Source organism: Pipistrellus kuhlii, unplaced genomic scaffold (assembly GCF_014108245.1).
Source record: "Pipistrellus kuhlii isolate mPipKuh1 unplaced genomic scaffold, mPipKuh1.p scaffold_m20_p_42, whole genome shotgun sequence".
Lineage (NCBI taxonomy): Eukaryota > Metazoa > Chordata > Mammalia > Chiroptera > Vespertilionidae > Pipistrellus > Pipistrellus kuhlii.
In genome coordinates this window covers 69,542-82,386 of record NW_023425543.1, presented here as the reverse complement: position 1 = coordinate 82,386, position 12,845 = coordinate 69,542, and the positions used below count along the sequence as shown (strand labels likewise).

Below are 12,845 nucleotides of genomic sequence, written 5' to 3'. Positions count from 1 at the left end.
CATCCTTGAGAGAGAATGGCCCTCTCTTTTCTTTTTCTTTTTTTCAAAAAGGAAAAAAAAAAAATAAGGTTTGCTCTCCAAGGATGAATGCTTTAAATAACTTTGCCCAAGGCCAAGTCGCTTTCATAAAAAAAAGGCATCTTTTGCATGTAAATTCCTTACAAAAAATAAAAAAGGTGAAAAATAAGAGTTTTGTGATTGAATTTTTTTTGTGGGTTTTTTTTTTGCGTGTGTGTGTGTGTGTGTGTGTGTGCTTTTCTTTTTTCTTTTCTTTTTTCTCCTTTTGTCCAGTTAAGATCCCAAATAAAGAACTGATCAATCTTGAAGTCCAAAATCAGTGCTTGGATCCATGATTCTCTCTCATCGTTGATGTTTCTATCTCACTCCCTTTCTCCCTTCCTCTCTGAAATCAATGAAAGTATTTTTTTTAAAAATCAGCACTTGCACTAGGCAGGAAGTATGACCCCTATCCCTACCCTTAGGACTAGCTGGCCCCCTGGACCTGGTCCCCCATGGTCGTGGTCACAGAGGTATCGAGCAGCCCGCACTGCTGCCTGGGGGTGCGGGGGAGGGAAAGCCAGCCATTCAGCCAGCAAACGCTGACGGAGCACCACTGTGTGGGAGGCGCTGCCCCAGGCCAGGGGACCATCTGGAATGGGGCTGGGAACCTTTTTCTCTGCCAAGAGCCATTCGAATGTTTGTAACGTCATTTGTGGGCCATCCAAAATGACCCCCTGAAAAATAAGCCTGCTAGCACGGCCGCTGCAGCTCAATGGCTGGGCATCCTCGACCTGTGAACCAGGAGGGCTCGGTTTTGATTCCTGGTCAGGGCACAGAGTTGCAGAGGCTCGATTCCCCAGTAGGGGGCATGCAGGAGGCAGCCGATCGATGATTCTCTCTTATCATGGATGTTTCACTCTATCTCTCTTTCTTCCTCTCTGAAGTCAATAAAAATATATATATATATTTTTTAAAAATTAACCTATGTAGTCAAACCCATGTCCTGGGTAGGCAGGTGGCTGATTTGCTCCGCCCCCCCGCCACCTCAGACCAATGAGAGAGATTTCTGAGCAACCGAGATGGCAACAGGGCAGATGGAAGGAGAGACCCTCAATTTCATTTCAGTGAAGCAAAGAGAGACTCAGCTGCAGGGAAAACACATTTTCAGGGGGGAAAAAACACCCCCTAAATGTAACCTTACGGGAAGCCCAGGTTTCAGGAACATGTCGGGCCGGTCCATCATTCCGGGTTTTGCAGGCCTCCGTCCGTCCGTCCGTCCGTCCGCCCGCTCAAGCACAAGGCCGGCTGCTCCCCCGGGCTTCGCTGGATCTCAGAGCCTTCCTTTTTTTTTTGCTGTGCTCAGCACCATCCCGGGGATAAAAGCGTTTCGGGAAAACGGGCTGATATCTCTGCCAGATGCAGGCAACGTCGTTTCTGACTCCTGGTTACGGGTTGCTTGTTTCCAGAACCTTCTCTCGTGGGAGTGCGAGGCTTATAGCAAATCACAGGGGCGTTCGGCGTCTCTGTTAGCGGCGATCGGCCGGTCTCTCTGATTCTCATGTTCTTCGTGGCTCTGACCAACAGGGAGTCGCGAAGGATCTGGCAAGCTGCCCTGCTCGGATGGAAACCTTCCCCCATGGGGAATCCTTCAGCTATAAATGCGCAGCATTTGTTTTCGGAGCAGATAATGCCGTTTTACTTCAGCTGGAATAAGCCTTTAGGAGGAGAGGAGCTTCAAATAACGTTCCCTTTTTGGAACGGAAAGTAGGAGGCGATGTGTGAATGTTGAAGCGCTGGATAACTTACGTATGTAACATAGTGCCGGGAGCCGGGCCGCCGTGGCTCAGGGGCTGAGCATCAACCTATGAACCAGGAGGTCATGGGTTTGATTCCCGGTGAGGGCACAGGCCCGGGTTGCGGGCTCGATATACCCAGTGGTGGGCGTGCAGGAGGCAGCCGATCCATGACTCTCTCTCCTCATGGATGTTTCTCTCTCTTCCTCTCCCTTGCTCTCTGACATCAATAAAAAAAAAAAAATCTTTAAAAATAATAAGAAATAAATAAATGATGCCATCTCCTTGGAGAGAAACCGAGCCCTGTTTCGCCTCCCCCACACCCTGAGTGTCCCTGAGCGCAGGTGTCCCTGGCAGGAAGGTTCCCCCCACGAAGGCAGTTCTGATTCCTGCCCCCCCACCCTCAACGGCGGCGCCTGATATATGTTCTGCCCCATGGGGCTTTTCCCTACGGGACACCGTCCAGCTGCGTCCCGACCCCGAGCCAGACACGGGCCCGCGTCCACGCCTTGCTAATGGCCGTGCGGGAGACATCGCCCGCCGGCCTGGGGCGGGGGGTGGGGGGGGCCTTCGCGGCTGGAGGACGCCCAAGAACGCCGGGCAGCACATGTCCTGACGGGCCTTTTTATTTTTATTTTTATTTTTTCCCTGGGCTTTTCCATGAGAAACGAGTGGACTGAGAAAGCCAGACCGTTTGCGGTGCTGGAGAAGAGAAAAAAAAAAAAAAAAGCAACCCGAAAGGCATTGCTTAGAAAGAGCAAACCGTCGCTGCACTCAGGGTGTCTGCTCCCATCCCCTCCTCCGTGCCTGGGACCCTCTGGCCCCAGGCCTCCTGCTGGGAGGGGGGCCCACACCCCTCCGGCTCCCCGCCTCGCAGGGAGGGAGCAGGGAGGGGGACCCTGCTGCTGATTCAAAAATCAGACACTGCAGGGGGAGCTGGCAGGGGCCGGCCGCTCCGCCCCCATCGGCCCTGGAACCCTGAGTCAGCGCCTGGGCCACCCGGCCGCGCCTGCCTCCTGGGGACCGCGATTCCTCTTCCTCCTCCCGCCCCGGGGCGGCCCGGCTGCCAGGAGCTTCCTCCAGCCACCTGGCTGGCCCGGCCGCCTGTGCTTTCAACAATCAGCTGCCTGCTGGCCCGGCCCGCCCGCGGCTCCCAGACAGACTTTCCTATGGAAGCAGAGGCTGGCTCTGCTGCCAGCTACTCAAGGGGGGCGGCGGGGTGTGTGTGTGTGTGTGTGTATGTGTGTGTATGTGTGTGTTGCATAACCGCCCAGGAGAGGACTGGGAAAAGATAACACGCTTAGCGTCCAATGCCTCTGCTTGGGGGAACGGCACACACACACACACACACACACACGCACGCACACACATGCACACACACATACACGCGCGCGTGCACGCACACACATACACACATACACGTGCGTGTGCACGCACGCACACACATATACACACATACACACGTGCGTGCACACACGCACACGGCTGGGTATGCTTTTCCTTTCCGTCTCCACGCTTGAGTTTTCGATTTTTCTTTCTCAATCAAGTCATGGGAATGTTCCGGAAGCGGGCGGGGTGCTTGCCCCAGACTGGTGTTTCTGTGTTCTCATGGAGAATCCGTCCAAAAGACGACGGGACGGGGGAGAAGCACAGAATTAACGGCGACTGCTCCGGCTTACGGAGGAAACGTCGTTAGGAAACGTGAGCCGCAGGAGCCCGGCCGGCCTGGCTCAGGGGCTGAGCGTCCAGGACCTGGGAACCAGGAGGTCAGGGTTCGATGCCCGGTCAGGGCACAGGCCCGGGTTGTGGGCTCCATCCCCAGTAGGGGGCATGCAGGAGGCAGCCGATCCATGATTCTCTCTCTTCATTGACATTTCTCTCTTTCTCTCCCTCTCCCTTCCTCTCTGAAATTAGTAAAAATATCTTGAAAAAAAATTAAAAAAATAAGAAATGCAGGCTCTGTGGTTCCCTCCAGCTGGCCTTGACTGCATTAGTCCCTTTGTGCCCCAGGAGGGCATGGTGGCTTACCTACCCCTACTCACAGCTCCCTTATCCGACCCCCTCACCTGCCTGAGCCGGCTGGCCACCCCTAAGCCACAGGACAACACAACCTTAAGGACGACACAACACTCCACGTTCAGCCAGAAAAGACCCCGTCCCCGTGGGAACAGCTGGGTCCCTCCGATTCGCCTTTCCGGGAAACCCCAAACAATGCGGACAACTCAGGGATCAATCAATGTTCCCTGTTGCTAAGCTCACAACGTTTGATGCTGATTATAAGTCTATTGATAGTGGCCATTCTCAACAGCCAAGTTCATGGAGACCCTTGTGCAACGGGAGAAGTACCCCAGAGCAGAACATACCCCTTTCTCCCTGGTCTGTGTCCCCCCCCCGCCCCCCGCGGCCCGGCCAGGGCCTCAGACGTGCCCGCCCCTCCCGCACACAGGGCCCCCCGAGGGAGGGGCGGTGTGGGGGAGCTGCGAGCCCCAGCCGCCTGGGTAATTGCTGCCTGTGCACAGTTGCATGACGGCTCTTGTTTTGACTTGGTTTCCAGCACATCCTCCCCGCCCTGCTTTTGTGAATAGTTTCATTTCCTTTGTGAGAGGCTAAACAGTCCTTCCGAAGGATGCCTCCCCTCGAGCCCAAACACAGGCGCCGTTTTATCGTCTCGTCAGCCATCCTCCCGGGTCACGGCCCCTGCAGAGGAGGGCGCGGGGCGCGGGGCGCGGGCCGGGCTGGGCATTCGGCGACAAGGCCCACGCGCACCCAGACCTGCCGCAGACGGTGCGGGTTTGAGGGGAGGGGGAGGGAGGTCGCCATGCGCTTGCCCTGGGACAGGGGTCGGCAAACTCACGAGTCCACGGAGCCAAATACCAACAGCACAACGATGGACATTTCTCTGGAGAGCCACATGTTTTAAGCTTAAACTTCTTCTGACGCCACTTCTTCAACACGGACCCGCCCGGGCCGTGGTGTTTTGTGGAAGAGCCGCACTCCGGGGGCCAGAGAGCCGCATGTGGCTCAAGAGCCGCGGTTTGCCGACCGCTAGGCTAGGACGTCGTCGTGGTACTTGGTAGATCCCGGTGGCATCACCCCAAGTCCAGCCTCCTTGCTTTTGTGAGGGTGTGGGAAGGAACAGAGTTTGCTGGCGTCCTCTCTCCACCCGCCACTCAGAGCTCCCCAGCCTGGCAGGGCTGACCTTGACCCGATGCAATCACCTCCTGTGCCTCCTAGGCTAAGGCAGGGTACCCTCAGCACCTGGGCAAGGTCAGGATGGCTTGAAATAGCTGAGCAGACCTGCAAGGCTCATCTACGTATATAAAAGCCTACGCGACCGGCCAGCCAGCCATAAGCTACGATGCGCACTGACCACCAGGGGGCAGACGCTCAACGCAGGAGCTGCCGGGCTGTGGTCTCTTGGCAGCGGTGGTTCTCGGGTGGTGCGCCCAGAACCAGAGAGGAGGGAGCCCAATTCTGGGTGGCTCAGTGGATAGAGCATCGGCCTGCGGACTGAAAGGTCCCGGGTTCGGTTCCGGGCAAGGGCATGTCCCTTGGTTGCGGGCACATCCACAGTGGGGGGTGTGCAAGAGGCAGCTGATCGATGATTCTCTCTCATCGATGTTTCTGACTGTCTATCCCTCTCTCGTCCTCTCTGTGAAAAATCAATCAATCATCAATAAAAACAAGTTCTGCCTTCTCGCAATCCGGGACCCCTGGGGGGTGGGGGTGGGGGGTGTCAGAGAGTTGGTTTCAGCCCGATCCCCGCAGGCCAGACGGAGGGACCCCCCCAGGTGCGCAAGTTCGTGCACCAGGCCTTTGGTTTCTGAATAACCAAGTCGCCCTGAGATAGAGTCACCGCTCAGGTGAACTCCGCTGTGTGTGGGAGTCAGCCGCCCCGTCTCCCAGACTCACCTGTGAGGACCTGGCAGAGCGGGCCGGGGGCCGGGGCCTGGGCGGAGGGGCCGGGAGCCGGGGGCCATTTGCGCTGGACCAGGTGCTCTCGGCCGCCGAGCGGGCCCCGGGAGCCGTTGAGGGGCTGCAGGAGCACCTGCTCCTGCCCAAGCTGGATGAGGCCGACCTGCCGGGAAGGAAACACAGAGCACGGATGTCCGTCACCTCCGCTCACGCTCGCCCGGGACCCAGCGGCCCGGGGACCTGCCTATGGCCGCGTTCCCACACCGGGGCTTTCTCGGAGCCCGGGGAGGAGCCTGGGTGAGCCTTGAGGCATCGCGCCTGCAGTTGTGGTGGGGAGGGGGGTCATAAGGTGGGGGGGGGGGGGGAGTCCAGTGATACAGGCGGCAGCACCCACTTTCCAGGTTTGCTTTCAAAGATGTATTTATTAATCAAAGCGAATTAAAAAAACAAAAAAAAACAAATGTGACTTTTTAAAAGATTTTTAGAGAGAAAGGAAGGGAAGGGGGGAGGGGGAAAAGGGGAGGGAGAAAGAGAGAGAGAGAGGTGAGAGCAAACATTGACAGGCTGCCTCCTAAACGCTCCCTACTGGGGATCGAGCCCACAAGTGCCCTGAGCGGGAATCGAACCGGCAACCTTCAATCAATTGAGCCACACCAGCCAGGCCAAAATTGAGTTTTAAAATAAATTTTAAAACCAACCCCAAAAGTCTGTCTGAGGAGGAGACCCCAAACGTGTTGGGAATGAATGGCAGTTGTGTCTTAATGAGAACATGGATCTCCCCCTGGGGATATTTAAAATGAAACAGAGGATGGAACCGGTCAGACATGTATCCTTTGCCAGAATCGAACCTGCGACCCTTCTGTCTACAGGCCGATGCCCTAGCCACTGAGCCATGCCAGCCGGGGCTGAGGGTTTGTTTTTTAACCAAACAAAGAACCTGAAAACGAAACGGAATAGGTTAGCTTTCTAAGGACAGTGTGAAACGTCAAACAGTCATTAATCTCCAAATGTGTACGTGGGCCCCAATATTATTCAAAGCCTCCTGAAAAGGGGGATTGCCAAGAGTTGCTGGATGATCAATGATACAGGCTTTGTGAATTGAATGAAAATGTGAGAACTAGGATTTTTCATCAGTCTCTTTAAAAGGATGAAATATTAATACACACACACATACACACTCACATACACACTCATAGACACACATAGATACACACACATACACACACATAATATAAAGAGACATACACATATGCACATACACACACACACACACACACACACACACACAGCTGTGCAGAGCTGATCCTGAACTTGGGACATGCTCCTTCTCCAGGATCCGTCCTTCTCTCTGCCCCACCCCTTTGGCTAAAAAAAAGCGATGACACCCTACACTAGCGTTTCTCAAAGCCCAAAGCCCCTGGACGTCTGGGCAGAACCCAGAACGTGCAACGTGTCCTAACAGGCCCCTCGCGATACCGCCACTGCCACCCGGGACCACACTCTGAGACCCTCTGCCTCCCGCACGACACAGCCATCCCTCCCCGTCTCCAGCACGGACCCCACTCGGAGCAGACCCCTCACCTTCCCCGGGGACGCCTCTTGGAAAGCAAAGCGGCTGGCCCCACACGATCGCCTACAGCCTCCCGCCCTCAGCACGCAGGGTGAGACCGCACGGACGGCTCGAAGCACACACGTCACGGTCTCGGATTCATTAGAACGTCTGCCAAGAACAACTCGGAGACTTTACGGCCCAAATAAAACTCTTGTGGTGGTGGTGGCAGCCTGCAAGCCTCTCCCCTGCAGTGACCACCTGAGCGTGAGGTGCTTGGGGGGGGGGGGGGGGAACCGAGGAAGCCGGCGGAGGCAGAGGTGGGCCGCGGGGGACCCGCCGGGCCGGCTGGAACCGGGGTACAGACCGCCCTCTCTCCGAGGCTGGATGGGAGCCCTCCAGAGCGGCCTGCGCGTGGCAGATGCGTGACAGTGAGCCGGCCGCTGTCACAGTGCTGGCTGGCTGGCTGGCTGGCTGGGAAGGCCTGGGAGGCCAGCTCCCCCTCAAGGCTCCACCCACTGCCTTCTCTCCAGGAGCCACTAAGGGACTGGCTCTAAGGTCACAGCCCCCCGACGGACGGCCGTGCCGTCTCGTTTCCTGAAGGGTCAACCCATGAACCGGGAGATCAGGGTTCGATTCCCAGCCAGGACACATGCCCGGGTTGCAGGCTCGATCTCCAAATAGGGAGCATGGAGGAGGCAGCCAGTCCATGATTCTCTCTCATCATGGATGTTTCTATCTCTCCCTTCCTCTCTAAAATAAAATTTTTTCAAAAAACAAACAAACAAAAAAAAGAACAAGAACATGACTGCACATCCGTGTGCAGAAGCGGGGAGAGGTTCACGGTGGCTCCCTCTGAGGTGCTGGCTGCAAACGCCTCTCCCCCCGCTGGACACGGCCGCGGCCGGCCAGCTGCAGCAGCTCAGCGTTCAGGAAATGAGCTTCAAGAATGCGATCCGTCTGCGATGCCTCCAGTTCACCGCGCCGTCGTCCAGCTCTTGCTTGCTTTCTCACGGCGCTGCCAGCGAAGCGAAAGTTCAAACGAGGGGACAGATCGCATCCCGTGCCCCGGGCGACGGCCACGGGCGGCCTGAGGCCCCGGAGCCGGGGGGGGGGGGGGGGGGCCGGTGCGCAAGGTCACTTCGAGGCCACGGGATCGAGCCGAGGGATCGAGCCTGCAACCGAGATCCACGGAGTCCGCAAAGAAAGCTTAGCATCCTCTCCCTGGCCCCAGTCCTTCCCTCTGTGTCCCCCTCCCGCCCTTCCGGATTCCACCAGCGGCCCTCTGCCTTCTTCTTGCGTTCCGCGAAGTCTCTCGGCTCTATTCCTTCTCACGGCGCTTTCCGTTTTCCAAAGGATGTGTCCGCTGCCCCCGGAGGATATAACATTCTTCGGGGAGTCACTCGGCACCTTCCTGACACCTGTTCCAATAGGACGGCGTGCGGTCGCGCAGGCTGGGCTGCTCCCGAAGGGTCCCCACGCCGCAGACTTTTCGCCAAGACAAATTCCTGCTGCTGCTCTGCACGTGGTGTGGCGTGGAAACGCGGGCAATCTTATAAGCGACCAGGAGTCTGGTAACTGTTTGTTGTTATTAATCCTCACCCGAGGATATTTCCTCACTGATTTTTAAATTTTTCATTTATTTCTCTTTATTTTTTATTTTTAGAGAGACTGGAAGGGGAGAGATGGGAGAGAGAAACATCGATGTGAGAGAGACACATCGGTGGGCTGCCTCCCCCACGTGCCCTGACCAGAGCCGAGGATGGCGCCTGCCATCAAGGTCCATGCATGCCCTTGACCAGAATCGAACCTGGAACCCTCCAGTCCACAGGCTGATGCTCTATCCGTTGAGACAAACTAGCTGCTGGGGCAGTGGCCGGCAAACTCATGAGTCCACGGAGCCAAATAACAAACAGCCCGACGATGGAAATTTCTTCGGAGAGCCACATTTTTTTTTTTTTTTTAAGCTTAAACTTCTTCTAACGCCACTTCTTCCACATAGACTCGCCCAGGCCGTGGCGTTTTGTGGAAGAGCCGCACTCAGGGGGCCGAAGAGCCGCCTGTGGCTTGCGAGCCGCAGTTTGCCGACCACAGAGCTGGGGCACGGGCACGGCTTCTTAACCTCCCGCAGCCCAGCGCTGCCGAGGGTCCGGGCTGGTCCCAACATCTCCAGCTCAGCACGGCCCTGGCAGCCCAGCCTCGGCCAGGAAGGGGTGGGCAGAGCCTGGGGTCGCAGTCACCCCCTCTCTTCCCACTCCGATGGAGTTCCGTCTCCGTTGCCAGTCCCGGGGAAGCTGCTCCGGGTTCCAGCCCCGTTGGCACCCCGCGATCCAGCCAAACTGACGTCAGCTATTTGGGGCAGGAAATACCTTCCTTCCCTGGAGCGGACGTCATGGCTTTGCAATGACAGGGCCACGGACACGCTTCCAGAGCCTGACGCCACCTCTGAGGACTCTCGGAAATGTAAATACAGCGGAGCCGCATAAACAGAACGCGGCGGAGCCTGGAGCCCCTGGGCTCTGCGGCTCCGGGCGGCGCACACAGCCTGCCCAGCCTTCCGAAGCGAGACTCAGAGAGAGGAGATGCCACAGCCCACCCCTGTGCCCACTGGGAGCACGGGGCAGGGGATGGAAGGAGGGCGGGCACAGGGTTACTCTGCAGGCCCCTACACAAGGAAGGGAGGATCTGTTCTCACTGTTTCCCTCCTTCCAATGTCTCTGGAGCCCTAGCCAGTTTGGCTCAGTGGGTAGAGCGCCAGCCCATGGACTGAAGGGTCCGGGGCTTGATTCCGGTCAAGGGCAGGTACTACCTCGGTTGCAGGCTCGACCCCCCCACCCCCCCCCACCCCCCCGTCCTGGCCGGGGCGTGTGCAGGAGGCAACCGGTCAATGCGTCTCTCTCTCACATCGATGTTTCTCTCTCTTGGTCTCTCCCCTCCCTTCCACTCTCTCTAAGAATCAGTGGAAAAATATCCTTGGGTGGGGGGGAGGGGGGGGAAGATTAACCAAACAACAAATGCCTCAGGAGACAAGACAGCGGGGAGGAGTCCACCCAGCAGGAGCAGGGCCGCGTCTACTGAGCCGCTGTGGGGACGTGAGGTGTGGCAGGATTTCCTTGACACTCCGCATGGCCCAATAAAGTTTTATTGACTGCCCGTGTGTTCATGTACCCTCTGCGGCTGCTTTCTTGCTAAAAGGGGCCCCACAATCCCTAAACGAGTCCCTACTCAGCCTTTCACAGGTGGAGGGGGCCACCTCGGGTTCTGTGGCCCAGAATTCATCTGCGTGGCGTTGCCCGTCCCCCACGCCTTGGAGCCACGCCTGTCCTCACACATGCCACGCACACACATGCACACACGCGTGCACACGCCAGCTCTCCACCTCCCAGCGCTTCCACCGGGTGTCTCGGGCACAGAGCGCCATGCCAACCTGGTCAGCCTACGCCCCCTGCTTTCTCTTCTCCCTGCGTTCCGGCCGCCTTGCAAACCGAGTCCCCAGGCCCTCTGTCCCCTCCTGGCTCCGGCCAGAGTACCCTTAGGGAAGGAGGGCCCAGCATGCAGCTCCCTCTGGGGGACCAGGGCAGACTAAACAACAGAAAGCCACGGCTTGGGCAGGAATTTAGGATCCCTAGTCCACGAGGCCCGCCCGCCGCCGCTGGCAGGGCCCAGCTCAGCCCCTTGGCCCCGTTCCTTTATCTAAGGCACAGCGCCCTCACATGGCGCCGGAGGGAAGGGCAGCCCCGAGAGCCTGCAGGACGGACATGAGCCCTCATGGCTCCGATGCCCTCTGCAGAGGGCCCGGCGCTCCCTTGCGTGCTCTCTCCCGCTCGCTGGGGATTGAGACCGATGCGATCCAGATTCCCACCCCCCCCAGCTCCTCCGCACAGATAGCTAGCTACTCGCTGGAAACTTTACACCGGGAACGTCTACACTCTGACCTCCGCCGCCGAAACTCACGAAACCGCAGCAAATGGGATTCAGATGTTTCCACGTACGGGCTGCGGGGATGTGACCTAGACTTTTAAACACTTTGGCAGCAGTGGGCCTTCCAGTCCCTCCCGAGCGCGATCCGGCCTTGACCCGGGTCCTACCGCGAGGCCGGGGCCTTTCTCGCTCCGGCTTCGCCCTCCTCGCCCACGGCCCACGCTCTCTGCCCCCCCTCCCCTCCCCCCTCCGCCCACGGCCCGTGTTCCCGGTTTCACCAGGGAAATCCATCTCTCCTGGCTGAGCACAAGGAGATCGCATTCCGAGCGGGACGCAGACGCGTCCGGACTGAGGTGCTGGCGAGGGCCCGTCCCCGGACGTTTCCCAGGGGGCGCCCTCCATCGCTCAGGAGAAAACGGAACCGTCCTGGGGACCGGGACCCCAGGCCGCCTGGCTTTGCCATGGCAGCGCGAGGAAGGGCCAAGGGATTCTAGAAGCGGCAACCAGGTGAGCTCGGGGCCGGGGGAGCAGCTCCTTGCGCCTGGGAAGGGCAGACACACAGTGACGGGTGTTAGAAACTGCTTGCCGGGCCGGGTGGCTCAGTGATTGAGCATCACCCTCCGGAGGGTTGGATTCCCAGTCAGAGCGCGTGCCCTGGTTTGCGGGCTCGATCCCCAGGAGGGGACGTGCCAGAGGCAGCCGATCCATGATATTCTCTGATCGCTGATGTTTCGCTCCCTCTTTTCCCCTCTCCCTTCCTCTCTGAACTCCATAAAAAAAAATATGTATATATATTTTAAAAAATAAGTAGATAAAAACAAGAAACCGCTTCGCCCGCAGCCAGGCACGGCGGCAGACAGAGCGGCAGCTGTGTGGCTCCTGCCCTGAGCCTCTGCCAGGCTTGCTGGGGACAGCCTGCCCTCCGCAGGCCCGAGGAGGAGCTGGGAAGCACCTGCTGGGCATGCGTGCAGCTGGGTGACCCCTGGGGGTCCAGGCAGGTGCCCGGAGCACCGGTGCCCCCGATGCAGGGGGCGGGCGCAGGGTCCTGGAGACAGAGGAAGCGCTGTGGCCACAGCTGGGGGCTTCTGGAGACAGGGCGAATCTTATGTCCGAGGTCAGCACTCCTCGGGCCTGGCTCCGGGCGGGGGCCCCACAAACGCCTACTTGTCATGTAAGGGAACGGGCATCCTCTCCCTCCCGGTTCACAGCCAATTAGAGCGGGTCAGTGGCCTGGGGGAGGGGAGAGGAGAGGAGAGTCCCCCAAACTCCCTTTCCCATGCACAGGGGTCTCCAAGGCACAGAAGGGCGGCCAACGAACGCCCCCACACCCGAGAGGAGGCGAGAGGGACGCCAACAGGTGTCCCCCCTGGAGTGCACACGCGCCAATGTGCACACGCCAGCCGAAACCGGTTTGGCTCAGTGGGTGGAGCGACGGCCTGCGGTCCGAAAGGTCCCCCGGGTTCGATTCCGGTCAACCAAGGGGCATGGACTTTGGTTGCGGGCACATCCCCAGTAGGAGGTGTGCAAGAGGCGACTGATCGATGACTCTCTCTCATCGATGTTTCTAGCTTTCTATTCCTCTCTCTGTAAAAACTCAATTATATATATATATATATATATATATATATATAGATTTTTTTTTTTTTTAATAGTGCACACGCTCTATA

At 58.0% G+C, this 12,845-nt stretch overlaps 1 protein-coding gene across 1 annotated transcript in view; it reads right to left on the bottom strand.

Annotated features, from left to right (window-relative positions):
* Positions 1–12,845, bottom strand: part of ADAMTS17 (ADAM metallopeptidase with thrombospondin type 1 motif 17) — a 65,981-nt gene that overhangs the window by 51,868 nt on the left and 1,268 nt on the right. Inside the window, exon 3 of the mRNA XM_036411788.2 lies at positions 5,706–5,871. Coding sequence (XP_036267681.1) covers positions 5,706–5,871 — 166 coding nt within the window. The remainder of the gene's footprint in view (positions 1–5,705; positions 5,872–12,845) is intronic.